The sequence below is a fragment of the Leuresthes tenuis genome, unplaced genomic scaffold (genome assembly GCF_036924035.1).
Source record: "Leuresthes tenuis unplaced genomic scaffold, fLeuTen1.0.hap1 SCAF_13, whole genome shotgun sequence".
NCBI lineage: Eukaryota > Metazoa > Chordata > Actinopteri > Atheriniformes > Atherinopsidae > Leuresthes > Leuresthes tenuis.
Window position 1 is genome coordinate 21,905,999 of NW_027325367.1, and position 16,217 is coordinate 21,922,215.

The 16,217-nt window shown below is 39.9% G+C and overlaps 1 protein-coding gene across 1 annotated transcript in view; it reads left to right on the top strand.

The window, feature by feature from the left end:
• The window catches only part of ptchd4 (patched domain containing 4), a 72,168-nt gene extending 56,577 nt beyond the window's left edge, over nt 1-15,591 (top strand). The window contains exon 3 of the mRNA XM_072362744.1: nt 13,730-15,591. Coding sequence (XP_072218845.1) covers nt 13,730-15,411 — 1,682 coding nt within the window. The 3' untranslated portion in view covers nt 15,412-15,591. The remainder of the gene's footprint in view (nt 1-13,729) is intronic.
• Nucleotides 15,592-16,217: the final 626 nt, after the last annotated feature.

Genomic DNA, 16,217 nt, shown 5'->3' on the forward strand with positions numbered 1-16,217 from the left:
GATGAGCTGCAGATGTTTAATGTTCTTTTTGGGAAGTCCGGTTAAAAGACCATTGCAGTAATCGAGTCTAGTGGAGATGAATGCATGGATAAGTTTCTCCTGGTCTTTTTGTGAGAGAAAACCTTTAATTCTGTTAATGTTTCTGTGTTGGTAAAAAGCTGCCTCGGTGTCAGCTTTGATGTGGCTGCTGAAAGTCAGATCTGAGTCTCTCAACACCCCAAGGTTACGAACTTGGTCAGTGATTGTAAGGGCCCGAGTCTCAAGGTATTTACCAATGCTGACCCTCTTCTGTTTGCTACCAAACAGAATGATCTCAGTTTTGTCTTCATTTAATTGTAGAAAATTCTCTCTCATCCAGGAGTTTATTTACTCCAGACACTGACACAGTACGTCTGCTGGGCTGCAGTCGTTTGGTGACAGAGACACATAAAGTTGTGTATTGTCTGCATAACTGTGATAATTGATGTTAAAGTTCTGCAACATCTGACCCAAAGGGAACATATACAAGTTAAACAGAAGAGGTCTAAGAATTGACCCCTGGGGGACTCCACAAGTCATGGCCACTCGCTCAGATTCATAGCTGCCAATTGTAACAAAACAACTCCGGCCTTCTAAATAGGACCTGAACCAGTTAAGGACCGCTCCAGAATTTCCAACCCAGTTTTCCAGCCTGTGCAACAGGATTCTGTGATCTACAGTATCAAACGCAGCACGGAGATCCAACAGAACCAGGACTGAAACATAACCAGAATCAGTATTCAACCTAATGTCATTTAACACTTTAACCAGAGCTGTTTCAGTGCTGAAAGTTATCTAGACTTTCACTTTCATTCAGAAAGTCGCTGAACTGGTTAAATACAACTTTCTCAATAATCTTGGTTATAAAAGAGAGATTAGAGACAGGTCTGTAGTTGTTCATCATTGAAGCGTCTAGAGGTCTCTTCTTTAGGAGTGGCTTAATGGCAGCTGTCTTTTGTGAGTTAGGAAAAATGCCTGATGCCAGTGAACTGTTAACTATTTGAAGGAGATCACTTTCTACTGAGGTAAAAACAGTTTTTAAAAAGTCAGATGGTATTATGTCCAGAGTGCAAGTTGTTTAATTCAGATGCCGAACTGTTTCCGCCAGGATTTTTAAATCAATAATATTAAATTGTGACATAACGTCAGAGTTATTTCTAGGTTTTAGACACAATCATTTTCTTGTTGGTCTGAGTGGCGTGAATGTTTTGTATAATTGTTTTGATTTTTTGGCTAAAAAAGTTGGCTAATTCGTTGCATTTCTCAGTGGTAAGGAGGTCTGTGTTTAACTGTTTAGGAGGATTTGGGAGTTTTTCAACCATAGCAAACAGAGTTTGAGAATTGTAGGCATTCTTATTAATCAGTTCAGATAAATGCAGCTCTCTGGCCTTGCACAGCTCATTGTTATAACTACACAGGCTTTGTTTGTACAACTCATAGTGAATCTGAAGCTTTGTTTTCCACCACTTACGATCAGATTTCCTGCATTCTCTTTTCCAGTTTTTGACCGTAGTTGTAACGGGTGGTGTATGGACCCAATTTGCAGTACAAAGGAGTCAGAAGACAGTGGTAAAAAGTTCAAGGCTTTACTGAGACTCTGGCAGACAGACAAACTGTTTAGAAACCGGCAAACAGGAATCAGGAGAGGAGAGGCAAAGTTCTTGGTCAGGGACAGAAAGCTGGGTCGAATTACCAGGAGGCAGACGAAGCAGGGAATCAGGGACAGGCGAGGTCGGTACCGGTAAAGCTGGCAGGAGAACGCTGGAAAGACGTGCATGGCAAAGAACAATCTGGCAAAGGATAGAGTGTGGAGCTGGTGACTATATGCTGGGCTGATTGCATGTGATGAGTGGAGTGAACTGATGAGGTGTGTGTGGCTGACAGGCTGAGTGGGGCAGAAGCAGGATCAATGGAAAATTACTGATGGTTGGATGACTAAACTGTGACAATAGGGGTGTTTCCTGTTTGCTCAAGGTGCTCTTGATTCTTATCGGTGCAACAACTTCCATTACATTCAAAATTCTTAAGTTCAAATGATCCAGCAGTCTGTCAACCGATTGTGCGCTCACTGTTGGTGACATAGCTATGTCCTCCCTAAACTGAGCATTTGTTTTCTCATTTATGTACCTCTTCTTAACTGAGAAGCTGGTTGTTTGAACATTGAGTAATCAATAAATCAAATCAAAATACATAAGTGATCAGACAAGGCCTAATCTATAACCGCAACAGAAGAAATATCAACACCTTTAGAAATGACCAGGTCCAGAGTGTGACCTCGAAGGTGGGTAGGTTCTGTTACATGATTAAGAACAGAATTTGAGGAACGCCCTTTAAAATAAAACTAAGATATTCAAAATCACCAAATGAGATCGCTTTACACTGGAATGTATCTTTAAATAAGGCAGCTTCTCCCGCACCTTTCCTCCCATTTCGGCATTTACCCATGAAATTAAAATTTGGGGGTGCTGTTTCATTAAGAACAGTATCACTTGTGCTCTCTGTTAATCATGTTTCTGTCAGGAAAAGAAAATCTCAATTGTGTGAAATTATGAAGTCATTAACCCTCTGGGGTCTGAGCCCATTTTGGTCGTTTTTGAATACTTTTGCTTTTGCCTTTATATACCACAAAAAAATTGTTTGGCATACCCATGCTTGGTATCTTTTTTACAACTTCATCTGTATGATCTAATAGTTATTTTTTCACTTTGACTTACTTTATTGACACACTGAGCCCAAAAATACACAGAAATCAAATCCGAATTTAAAAAACATACTATTTATTACAATAAAATACACAAACATGCTCAATGAACTGTTTTGGAACTTGAAAAGGGTAACATAGGTTACAAATATGAACAAATAAATGTAAATTTTAAATAAAGTAATACATTATCCAAATATTTACCATAAAAAGCATGTATAATTCCAGGCGTTTTTTACCATATCACCTTCAAAACAAAGTAAGTGCAAAGTAATACAGAGAGCTACACCAGTGCTTTGTATTTCCAGAGTCTCAAATAGCTACTCCCAGAGTTCCAAATAGTGAAAATGTAATATTAGGGATAAAATTGAGATGTAATCAAACTATATACAAATATTTCAAACAATATACAAACAATGGGACAAAGCTTTTTTTATTTTTTATATTGTGCCACTCTGCAAAGCAGTTTCTGTCCACAACAAGACACAGCGCCACATCACAAGACTGGCACTTCCAGGGAGTGAGATTTCTTTTTTTGTTGACCTGGTGGAAATGTAGGCAACTCCTGCGGCCTTGAGTGGCTTTCAGGCTGGCATCTGTTCCCATGGAATGTGTACAATGCCACAATCTGTTACCACCATGCAAATGTGGGCACTAACATTGTAATTTTCTGGCTCCTTACAACAATGTGAATACTCAGTTTACAAAAAAAAAAAACTTATATATTTATACCTACAGGTATAAATAAATACATACAACTAGAAATAAACATAGATAACATTCAATATAACTCAAAATACACACAAGTAAAATCAGAATCTTCATCTCCTTGAGATAAGTATAAAATTCAGATAAAGAGGACAACAAAATGACGGACATTTACCCAGCTCTGTATTTATCATTTCAGCCCTGCTCTTCTGTACACATAAACCTACCTAAATATATAACGTTATCAGACAGTTTTATAACGTTTACAATACAGCAGTAAACAAAACAAAAGCTACAAATATTCATGATTAGTATGACTTATCGCTCATCACCGACGACGTCGCTGTTGACAAAAGACGGGTCTGTCACCTCATCATCCTCATCGCTGCTCTCCTCCTCCTCGGACGATGAAAAGGAAATGACATCGTCTTCGTTGTCGTTCTCGGCATTCAACAGCCTGAGGGCCTGATTGACATCCAATGACAGCTTAATTTCTCTCTAAAAAACTCAGTTATCTTGTTCTTCTGTCTTCTTTCTTCTTTCAAAAACACTCGTCTTCTCCTCAAAAACGTCCGCTGCTAACTACCGCGGTTGGCTTCCGGTTCAGCGATTTTTGGCGCTCCCCGCATCCCGTGATCGATGCAAGATGTCTCTGGTACATTGGTTATGTAGAGTAGTATTAAAAGATTCGACCACTTTTTCCCGTTTTCTAAAATCACAAAAAATGACGAAGATATGGAAAGAAATGCAACCCCTGCCCATCCCATCCCGCCCTTTTTTAACGAATGGATAAATATTTTTTTACGACCAAATTGAAACTATCATATCTCCGGTTTTACGTGGTGTATCAAAGTCTAACAAAAACTAGGAGATAGTTTCAAATATGCACTTTTGAATAAAGTTGATGACAGTGCTCCAGGTGACCTAGTTTGTTTTCTATGACGCCGCAATGACGTCATGCAATCTGATCACGCCGGCGTGATCATAGACCTCAGAGGGTTAACTAACAGTGACTTATTCGACTGAGATCTAATATTAAGTAGAGTGAGCCTTGTGGAGTTTACACTGGTCTCTGTTGTATTCTGAGTTGTACATGGTATCGTTAACAGATTAGATCGATTCATCCAGCAAGTTGACTGTTTTCGATTCCTTCTTTTACTAACAAATACAGGACTCCTACTGGGTCCCAGCTTGTTCTAAGAACAGCTGTCACTAGTAAGACTACTATAGCAGGGACCCTGAACGCATCATGGCATGTAATCTTTGTTTTGAACTCTGCTGCTCCTTGAACATCCTGCACATCCCCTTGTGCCCTGCTCTGCCAGGACAGATTATGTAAGAGGAGAGGGTGCCCTGCGTTTCTTCGTAGATGGTGGTCGCTGGAGTCCTGTCTGGGATAGAGACATCCTTTGGAGACCTTGGGTGATGTGGAGTAAGGGGTCTGGTGAGAGGGGAGGGCTGGGGGTTGTTTGCCTCGCTGCTGTGTCCTTCACCCTCATCTGTACACCCATGTTTGGGTTTGCCATCCCAACAGCATGACGTAAGTGTGCACCAAATAATCTGCATCCAGTTCAATTTGTATGCATGCCATCAGGTCTGAAACGCTCCTTACAGTTCATGCCATCTGGATGTGTAGACAGTATGCTCGGCCAGATATCTCTCAGTTCCCTGACTGATGTATCAAAAAAAATTATGTTTTCTGTCTTTGCCATTCTGACAAGCTGTGTTATAGAGTCCCCAATCAGAATGGTATCTATTCCCTTTTTTTGTGGTATCAATTGCTTCCACAGCTCTCACCTTGGTTGTGGCATTTGGGCTTCTCCTGATATTCTGGATAGCCCTTGGCTGAGTTTTGGGGCTATTTCTCTCGTTTTTATAAATTTTTGTAATACATTCATCATTGCACATTGTATTTGGAATCAATGGGTCATATCTATTATGCAATGGTACATTAGGTGGTGGAGTGAGTGCTGGAGGTTTAGATTTCATGCTGGGTTTACCTCTCTGACAGACAACATCAGACCAGGTCCTGGCTAGGGTTGATGATTTTGTTTTGGCACCAACACTGTTCCAGTAAGAGATGTCAGTCGGACCGGCCGATTTGGGAGCTTCCCCAGATATTCCAGTGTCATTTGGACACAACCAGGGTAGTGTGTCAGCGAGGTCTGCAGTGTGAGGCTCCACATCAGCTGTTTTCCCGTGTAGAAAAGTCTGAGTTAGTCCTTTGGCTCCACAGCCTGTACAGGAGCTATAATAGACTCAATAAATTCCTCACTCACACCAATTTCTTGCAGCGTTTCAATCCTCTTCTCAAGCTGTGTTATTCTCACAGAGAGTCGCTCACACTCTGTGCAGCTCACTGATAATGCAGGGTTAGGAGACATTGTTCTGTCTGATTCTCTTTGCAAACAGGAGGGCTAATACCGTTTAAGAATATACATTTAAAAGAAAAAGAATACCAGTAAAAGAATACAATTATATCCAAGAATAGTGGAACGAAGTAGAATAGTTTAAAAGCAAATAAAGCAGTAAGCAGCAGGAGGAAGCAGAGACACGTCTGCACTCTTCAGAAGCAGGAAGTATTTTGTGGGTATTTTGTCCGTTTGTTTGACACAATGTTATGAAGAGGATGGGAAGTGTTGTTCTTTATTTTGTTAGCCTGATTCTTTAATTTGAAGCCCAAGAACAAACCAGAGAAATCTTCAGTTCACAGACAAAGTATTTATTTTGGTCACAGGTAAAATATGGCAGCACTGGGCTCGGAGTGACAGAGCTGTCACCGGATATAAACACATCAATGGAACTTGGGAAACATCCTTTCCAGAGACTTTACCAATATCCTCTTACTCACTCTTCCAGAACTTTTTTTGTCAGTCCGCTAAAATATGTGTATTTTCCTCTGTTTTCTCATATTTTCTCCAACACAGTGTCAGTGATTGACTTTTACACAATATCTTATTTTACACTTTCAGTCATACTTCCATAACTGATTGTTACTTCCATTATGATTGCCTACGCAGGTTCTCTCACAAGTCATTTTCAGTAATTATATTCAATTCCAGTTCCCATTTTTCTTGAATTTTTCCCAGTATTTTGTAAAATTAATTTTAAAGTCATGGCAATAAAGTTGTAAGAAGTGAGTTATTGCAGTGTAGTGACAACTGAACCAGTGTCACCGGAATATCGCCTACTCAGCACAATATAATCTGCAATAATTGTGGCTAACAGAGTCAAAATCAATGACCTGCCTATTTCACATGTTTTTCCTTTGTCATCATCATTAACAGTCACATCCACACTAAAATTTAGCTTTCTAAATTAATTAAGCAAATTTCAGTTTTCAGAGAGTGTCACGGTTCGATGGAGAGGTATGACCCAGACGCAGCTCTTTAACTTAAAAAAACAGGTTTATTCCAAAAAACAAGGCAAGGAGCAAGAACAAAACGAGACTTATCTGTGCGGCAAGGCATGAAGGGTTAGTAAGGATTCTGCGACGACTGAAAGGAAACCAGGAGACTAAATACTGTGGAGGGAGTGATCAGTGAATGCGGTGCAGCTGTGAACAATGAAGCAGGTGACGTGAGTGAAACTAGGTGGCAGGGGAAAAAACATGACCAGAACAGAACCTGAAAACGTGACTAATAAAACATAAACTGTGACTTGAACAGACTGTGACAGAAAGTGATAAAATAGTTATTTTTCTCCAGAGCTGTTTAGTGTAGTTAAGTTTAGTGACAGTCTTTCTTCTTGCCCTTTTCCCTCCTGCTTAATTTTTTCACTTTTTCATTGATTAAAGTTCCTCCTGTGTCGACAGTGAGCTGCTTTTTCGTTTGATGTCATTGCAGCAACTGACAAAAGGTCTGAACCCTGGATTGGTCTGCACAAGCTGGAGATCTATTATTAAAGAGTCTATTAGTCATGTACACCTTCTCAGGGCTATGATTTAAGTTCATGTCCTAGTACTCAAAGCAATATGAATTTTACAATATGAATTTATTATAGAACTAGTTCCCCGGTTCAGAATTCACTTTTAGGAAACCATACTTGATATATATTTAGATAATAGTTTCTTTGTTTGTTCGTTCAATGAGACGAGCAACCAATTAGGTTTGCTCTTTACGTTCCTGCATATTTCGTGCATTCATGACCCTGTCAAAACAGTGGTGCACTGGTTGCCCATTTAAAAATAAATGAGTAAATGAAATGACAATTTATTATTGCTCTTTTCTATAACAGATAGCTTTAAGTTTCTCTTTTTTTCACTCTTTTACAAAACTGATATTGATATTCCAATTTGATCTTACTGTGAACATTCATTAGCTAACAATCAGTTTTGCTGGCTTCATTGTTACTCATTTTTAGAAATAGATAAAAGCCTTATTTCTTCCCTTTTGTACTCTCCTCACTTAGCTAACGATCACCTGATGTTTGATTAGAACCAGTTTGAATGGTGCAAATTGTTTTAATTAGGGACCGAATAACCGAGACTGAATAACCGAATATATCCGGCCGAATATTTAAAAAAAGCCACATTCCGTATTCAGTGGAATGAGTGAAAAACAAGGCCATATATATATATATATATATATGTGTGTGTTAGGGGTCGGCAACCTTTGACGGCCCCAGCCTTGGCTGGTTTCTTGTGTTTGAGAGACAGCAAGATCTCCCGCCCACATCCCTCTCAGCGCTGTGTAGCCCCCAAAGCCATAGAAGAAATCTTCCGTAGTAGCTCTGTCCGGTCCTCCCGCTCACATTCCCAGAGATGTCAGATGTGTAAGTCGTAGTTTATGCTTCAACGTGATGTCGACGACGTCGATACTTTAGTAGCGACGTCCCCCCTCTTTGCTTGTCTCAAAGATTAAGCCATGCAAGTCTAAGTACACACGGCCGGTACAGTGAAACTGCGAATGGCTCATTAAATCAGTTATGGTTCTAACTACACGTCGCCTCGACGCAGGCCGTAAGGGCTGTGATTGGTCTGCTCAGAACGTAATTTCTGGCAGTTGCCTTTTCCGGTCTTTCTTCTATTTTTTTCTTTCTACACCGCCATTTTTAAAGTTGTTTTGGATCAGTTAACAATGTACCTCAACATTTGCAATATAAGCACTTGTTGTTCAATATTGATGAGCTCCAACTGCAAATACAGCTGCTCCATCTCGGTTGCCATTGTTTACTGTCGTTAACTGTGACCGGAAGACAAAGCAAGGATTCGGCTATAACCCCTACAACCACACAAACACACAGCCACACACCCCCTAGTGGCATGGCGGTGAATTGCAGAGCAACAAGTTCCCTCGACGCAGAACTTCGAATGCTCAATGGAAGACGTCACATCTACGCTGGAAACATTCCGGACGACTATAAATCCTGCTTAAGATGTAGTAGCCTAGAAATGGCAACGCCGCCCGTTAAAGTTCAGCTGTCTCCGGAACATCGCACTGGCTCTCTTGTCAGTCTTTGGGTCAACATACCTTTGTGAGAAGGTATTCTCACACATGAAAAATGGGCTCAGCCCCACCCGCAGTCGTTTAACGACGGACCACTCTGAGGCATGTTTACAACTGAAAGTGACAAACTACGAGCCCCAGATAACAGAGCTCAGCCAAGCAAAACAGGGCCAAAGATCACACTGACTGGTAGGCATAGTACAGCCCACACTTATTTTTAGTTAAAACATGTTGCTGTTTGCCCATGTATTTAAAATGTTGTGGCTGTTTCCTTCTGATGTAAGAGTTATTGTTGTTGTTTTTTTATGCACTGTAGTGTCTGCATTTCCATCCAGTGCAATATGTTTTAAACAAGGTTCTGAAAGCAGTGTTTTGAAATTAGATCCCTCTTGTGAAGAATGGGAACATATCTTTGAAATGTGATTTGATGTGGCCTATGGATAGAATAAAATTCCTGCTATGTTGGAAATGTTCTTGTATTTTGTGTCATATTTTAACATTATGCAATCTGGCACACTCATTGACAAGAAAATTTCAAATTGGCACTCAATGTCACAAAGGTTGCCTATATATATAAACTTTATAGCAAGGCAGAATAGACTATTAGCGGCATGTTTTTTAATGACGCAAGCAAACAACGTGCAGTGACGCCTAAACAAACCTAAACAAAGATGTCGGTAGTGTGGAGATATTTTAAAGTGTCGGAGACAGAGCATGTGAACGGAGCTGAGCGGCAAGAATTTCCGCTCCTCGCTCACATAGGTGTTCGCTTCCCCTGCTCCACCATTCAAACTCACACCAAAACGCTCCGCTCAGTTCCTCTCACCAAAACAATGTGTTCTGCTCTGGTGAAATCGATCCACGCTCTCTCAAATTTTAAAGGAGCAATACATCCGGGGACACACTGCGTGGCGTACGTGTAGCGGGTTTGTTGCGTGACACAACAAACGATTTTTGAAGTGTAGGCTAACAGTTTTGTTAATTGTTGAAGGCACAGGTGCATTCTGGGTGGATTTGTGCATGCCCTAGACTCGTGGTGTTAGCGGTATTGGAGTGACATGGAGCAATCGTTCCTGCCATTTGATTAAAAACTCGCTCCACGCTCTGACTATGTTTTGCACACTCGCTCCCCTCCCTGCTCCACTCCGTTCACATGCTCTGGTCAGAGAGCAAGAAAAGAGTTGCGTTTTGCAACGATTGTTTGACCAAAGAGGGGATTCCTCTGTAAGCACACACTTATTGGGACTTACCTGAGCCTTCTGTTTACATTATTAGCCTACTGTGACTAAGTAGACTTGTACCAAAAGGACAATAATTAATTTATTGTGGGTTTATCCATTTTTATGCACTTTAGTTTTTTGGGTAATGCACTTCTAATGCAGGTTTTGTTTTGAAGGCCTACAGAGTAGATATTTCTGAACTCAGTTATATAGGGCTGATATAAATGTGAAACTTCTTGAACTAATATTCAAATGTCAGAATATTAAAAAGAACATTTACTTTCATTGAAAGTCATGTCTAAAAATGTATTTTGTTTATGCAATATTTTTTTTTAAAATAATGAAAAACGTAACAACCACATTCAGTATTCAGCCAAGCATTTGATTTTTATTCGGCTTTATTTGGCTACAAATTTTCAATTCGGTGCATCCCTAGTTTTAATGACTAAATTGAAGCCCGCTGGAGCATCTGCGTAGAGTGTACAATGTGCTTTACAGCCACCTGTTAGGACATTCGAGTTAGTGACTCAAACAAACTGATATAGAAGGCTAGATAATCTGCAAGCATGTTGCTGGTTTTTTTTTTTTATCTCTGTTTGCACTTTTTCATTTCCCTCTTTTTCATTTCCCAGTTTCACAGAAAAACATGACAGGTGTGAAGTGTTTGTCTGTGATAAAAATGAGTTCTCTTGCTAGGAAGCAGACTTGTTTAAAACACCAGCAAGACAACAATAGGGATGGCTCCAAATTGGGTCCTTTTGAAGGGTTTTACCTATATGTTTTGCCTTTGTACTATATATGCTTTTGACTGGTATTTATTTCTAACAGACAGCTATTGTTGTCAGATCATTTTGGATTAGAATGAAATGCAAAATGGTATTGAGATACAATATCAAGAGATAATGCCATACACCTTTTTCTGATGTTGCTTTTATGTTTTGTTTGTAATCGTTCACTTTTTGTTTCTGTGCTGCAGGGGACACGCAAATTACTTGCAGTTTATTTTCCTGGTGTGGAAGAGAATTTGATATTTGTGGGTTTGTGACATTTTGAAGAGCACACAAAATCAGTCCAATGACCGCAAAGATGGTAGCAGTAAAACAAAAATAATCATAAGCTTCAGCTCTTTTGAAATATTTGATACGATTGATGAAAAGAGGTTTCTGAGAGTTCATATAGTAAGGCAAAAATAAATCAAAAAGGAATATCTCTAGTGTGACTTGTATGTGATTAGCAATAGTTCAGAATATGCCTGTTTTAATAAATGATCACACACCCATAAACCGCAGTTAATGTTAACATTGCATTATCTAACCCCACATTTACAGCTTATGTGCATTTAGATAACTTGATATATATATGCCAAATAATTGATAACATCTGTTTCTGTCTTAAATTAGTTTTGTAAACACTTTGAGCTCCATTATAATGAATTTGGAAGCTTACATCACTTTTTTTTTCACATTTGCAGAATCAACAAATGAATCAACATCTCTTCGAAGCTTGGGATACTATGTCATGTTGCAGACTTCATAGTGCCTAGGGATAGCACAGTAACACACAGTGCTTTTAGTCATTAATGGGTTCATGACACGTGTTCAGGACTAGAAATTAAAAGCAGTTTTTTCTCTTCAGGGATATGTTCAAATAATAACACAACACTTCTCCAAATCACTTTCTGGTTGGGTTTAGCCAATAACAACACTTGGTTAGGATTTGAAAAAGGGCTACACCTTAAATGGACTTGTACTTGTATAGTGCTTTTCTAGTCTAACTGACCACTCAAAGCGCTTCTAACACTACATGCCACATATACCCACTCACACACGCTCATACAGCACGTCTTAAGTCTACACACTACGTGCTTTCTAACCATTCATACACACATTCATACCCTGATGGATACATCGGTAGGCAACGTGGGGTTCAGTGTCTTGCCCAAGGACACTCCGACATGTAGCCCGGGGAAGCCAGAGTCAAACCACCAACCTTCCGATTGCTGGGCGACTGCTCTTCCTCCTGAGCTGCAGCCGCCTTAACCAGATGGCTTTTTTGCTATGCGGCTGTTACCTTCATTAATGAATTTTCACACTTTATATGTGATTTCTCTCACGGCCACTATTATCCTATAAAATGTCATAGGTGAGGCTGGCTTGAGAACAGTCTCCTTTTGTAACTTCAAAGATAAAGATTATAATTCATCAGTCATAGAAATATCTTTCTTAGAAATCTTTCTTAGTGGTGCTAGTACAGATATTAACCCGGGATACTTCACCAGATGGGCTTATTGTTATTATCCACCTCCACCTGCCGCAATCAATCACTGTAATGAATTCCAGAGCCTTTCCAATCATGTCTACAAAATGACATGCTACTTTACATCCTATTTGGTAATCGGTGAAGGGAAACGCCTGCGGACGCCTCTGGTGTAATGCTGCACAAACCAGGGGTGTGAATTCTCTCTGCTTTCTCTCTAAGCCAACTGACACTTACTAATTGACTTGCAGCACAGCTTAATAAAACTAAAAGCAGGAAAGAGCCATCTAGCTAACTCATTACATATGTTTAATCCTTTATAATTAATTAACTTTGTTCCTCTGTGTCAAACAAGAGGAAATTTGGAAATGCTGTCAATGTCCTTCTCACTTCCATGTCCACCTGCTCGATTTGTAGGGAACATTTTAAAGCTGATGTTGGCTCTAAAACTTATGGATTGGTCAAACAGTGTTTACTGTAACTAAAATATTTATGTGGAAGGAACCTCAAATTGATGCTGTCTTCACAAATTCATAAAGTAACACATTTATTTGCAACCATGTGGCTCGGGCATTTTGCAAAAACTGGCTCAGTGTGGGTGAGCAGGTGTTTCAATGTGGGTGGTTTTGCACTATGCTAATGTTTCATGTCTATATTTTGACAAGTGAAAACCCCACAGATTTGACTTGTACTAAAGTGAAAAATATTTGACATTTTTTTATATAATGTACATTTTGGAGTGTAATGAACATGGCAGCCCCAAGGAGCTTTAAATGGGACTTTCTTGACAGTATCACAATTTGTAAATTGTGATATCTTGTGGTTGATCACAGACTTCAAAAAAGGGTTTTGTTTTGCAATTTATTTTAAATCAAATTGTAGATTGAATGAGTAATACCCCCTAATACCCCCTAAGTAATACCCCCCCCCCCTATTATGATATATCAAATAAAATAGCTTTTGTAAAAAAATCAAAATAAAATTAGTATATATATATATATATACATATGTTTACCACAATTAATTTAAGAGTGGGATGAAAAATAGCTATATTTATGTAATTAATGTTTCTGGGACATCTTAGTTGTCCAAAAAGGGCTTACATAGCTGTTTCATGCAGTAATATAGCTCAACTATTTATTTATTTATTTGTGCTGATAATATGAGAGTTTTAATGGCCCCTGAGCTTTGAAAATGAACCATCTGACCAACTGCATTTTCATGAAGAAAATAGTTGAGAAAAAGTAATTGTCAGAGGCAACAAATAATGAGAGTATTTCTTAATGACTTGACATATTGTATCATGCAAATAGAACAATTATCTTGACTTTATGTTTTTCATGTACTTGTAACACATCTCTCTCTCTCTTGTCCTCTAGGCCATGGAACCAAAGGGGTATTTGAGCTGCTGGCAGGCTGGAGGAGAACAAGAGAAAACTTGCCCTTCAAAGAGCGTGTTGCAGATGCTTTTGCTGATGTGATGGTGTGCTACACAATGACCAGCTCACTCTATATTATTACCTTTGGCATGGGAGCTAGCCCTTTTACCAACATTGAGTCAGTCAAAATCTTCTGCCAGAGCATGTGTGTGGCCATTCTGGTCAACTACTTCTATGTTTTCTCCTTCTATGGCTCCTGCTTGGTGTTTGCCGGACAACTTGAGCAGAACCGCTACCACAGTGTGTTCTGTTGCAAGATTCCCTCAGTGGAGTATCTGGACCGCCAGCCGACGTGGTTTAAAACGATGATGAGTGACGGCCATGACCTGTCCACACACCACGACAGTGTACCATACCAGAACCACTTCATCCAGCACTTCCTGCGAGAGCACTACACAGAATGGATTACCAACACCTATGTCAAACCCTTTGTGGTCATTCTATATCTCATCTATGCCTCTTTCTCATTCATGGGATGTTTACAAATAAGCGATGGATCAAATATAGTGAACCTGTTGGCTAGTAACTCTCCAAGTGTTTCATACGCACTGATCCAGCAGAAATACTTCAGTAATTATAGTCCTGTGATTGGGTTTTATATTTATGAGCCTATTGAGTACTGGAACTCCACTGTGCAGGAGCACTTGAAGACTCTGAGTCACGGCTTTAACAAAATCTCCTGGATGGACAACTTTTTCCACTACCTGCGTGTAGTGAATGTGAGCGCATCAACCAAGAGTGACTTCATCAGCATTCTAAAGAGTTCATTCCTGCGCAGCCCTGAGTACCAGCACTTCACTGAGGACATCATATTCTCAAAGAACCGCGAGACTGATGAATATGATATTATTGCCTCAAGGATGTACTTGGTAGCACGGACAACAGAGAAGAAGCGAGAAGAAGTGGTGGAGCTTTTGGAAAAGCTTCGCCCCTTGATGCTGATTAACAGTATAAAATTCATTGCCTTCAATCCCACATTTGTTTTCATGGACCGTTATAGTTCCTCTGTCGTCTCACCCATCCTGACCTCAGGCTTTAGTGTACTTACGATCCTCATCCTCACTTTCTTCCTGGTCATCAACCCCTTGGGAAACTTCTGGCTTATTCTAACGGTTACATCCGTGGAGCTAGGTGTCTTAGGATTGATGACTCTTTGGAACGTCGGCATGGACAGTATTTCAATCCTGTGCCTTATTTATACTCTCAACTTTGCCATGGATCACTGTGCACCACACCTGTACACATTTGTGTTAGCCACCGAGCACACTAGGACACAGTGCATCAAACTGGCACTAGAGGAGCACGGGGCAGCCATCCTACAGAACACATCCTGCTTTGTGATTGGGATAATGCCCCTGGTGTTTGTGCCTTCTAATTTGACCTACACACTGTTCAAGTGCTCCCTCCTCACTGCAGGCTGCACTGTACTGCACTGCTTTGTCATCCTGCCAGTCTTCCTGACCTTCTTCCCTCCGTCCAAAAAGAGACATAAGAAGAAGAAACGGGCCAAACGAAAAGAGCGAGAGAGGGAGCGAGAGCGGGAAAGGGAGAGAGAGAGAGAACGGGAGGAGATAGAGTGCATTGAAGTCAGGGAGAATCCTGATCATGTGACAAATGTCTGAGTAATTACTAATTTTAATAATCAGTACCCATCAGTCATTGGTGGATTGTAGAAACTCTTTGATGCAGACGTACCTTATGAGGTACAGAGGAGACTGAGATGTCCCCTAAGGAGTGTTCCCTCCTCAAATACAGCAGCTTAGTTGGCCAGAGTCGAGTGCATCTCATTTGCACCAACTGTTACATGCTTATGTTTTTTTTTTCAAAACTATTTGATATATTTTGTTGCCAAACCATATACCTGCTAAAATTCTAAACACATGATAGGTTTGTCCCTTTGAGTGTTAACAATTCTGTGTTCATCTACAGCAGTACTCTTCTCAAAATAATTGAGTGAGGGTACTAGTAGTCAGTTAAAGCTAGAAGTAAACAGATTAAAAATGCAAAACATCACACACCTCAATATCAGAAAAAGAACACAAAACCAGATTGTGTGGAAATAAAACTAGTGGGCCACAAGTGTACCACATACAATTCTGTGACATTAAAAATATCTGAACAGCTGAACCTGGCAGATGGCATACACTGTGTCTATTATGAAGAATTATCTTGCACATTGCCTTATGTGGATAGGACCGTGTAGGTTCATCTAAGCGGAAGGCAAACATTCTACATTTTTTCAGAGATCATAGAATTAGGCATTGGCAGAAAGAACTGCAGTGAGCTGCAGTGTTTGAAGTTGAGGTGGTAAGTGACTGTCATGCAGCATCTCTGCAGCTAAAAGGCAATAAGCCTGATTCTTTGACTATGACTAAACTATATCCTATAGTGCTTTGCAGCAGGGAAGTAAAACCAAAATTAAAGAGTG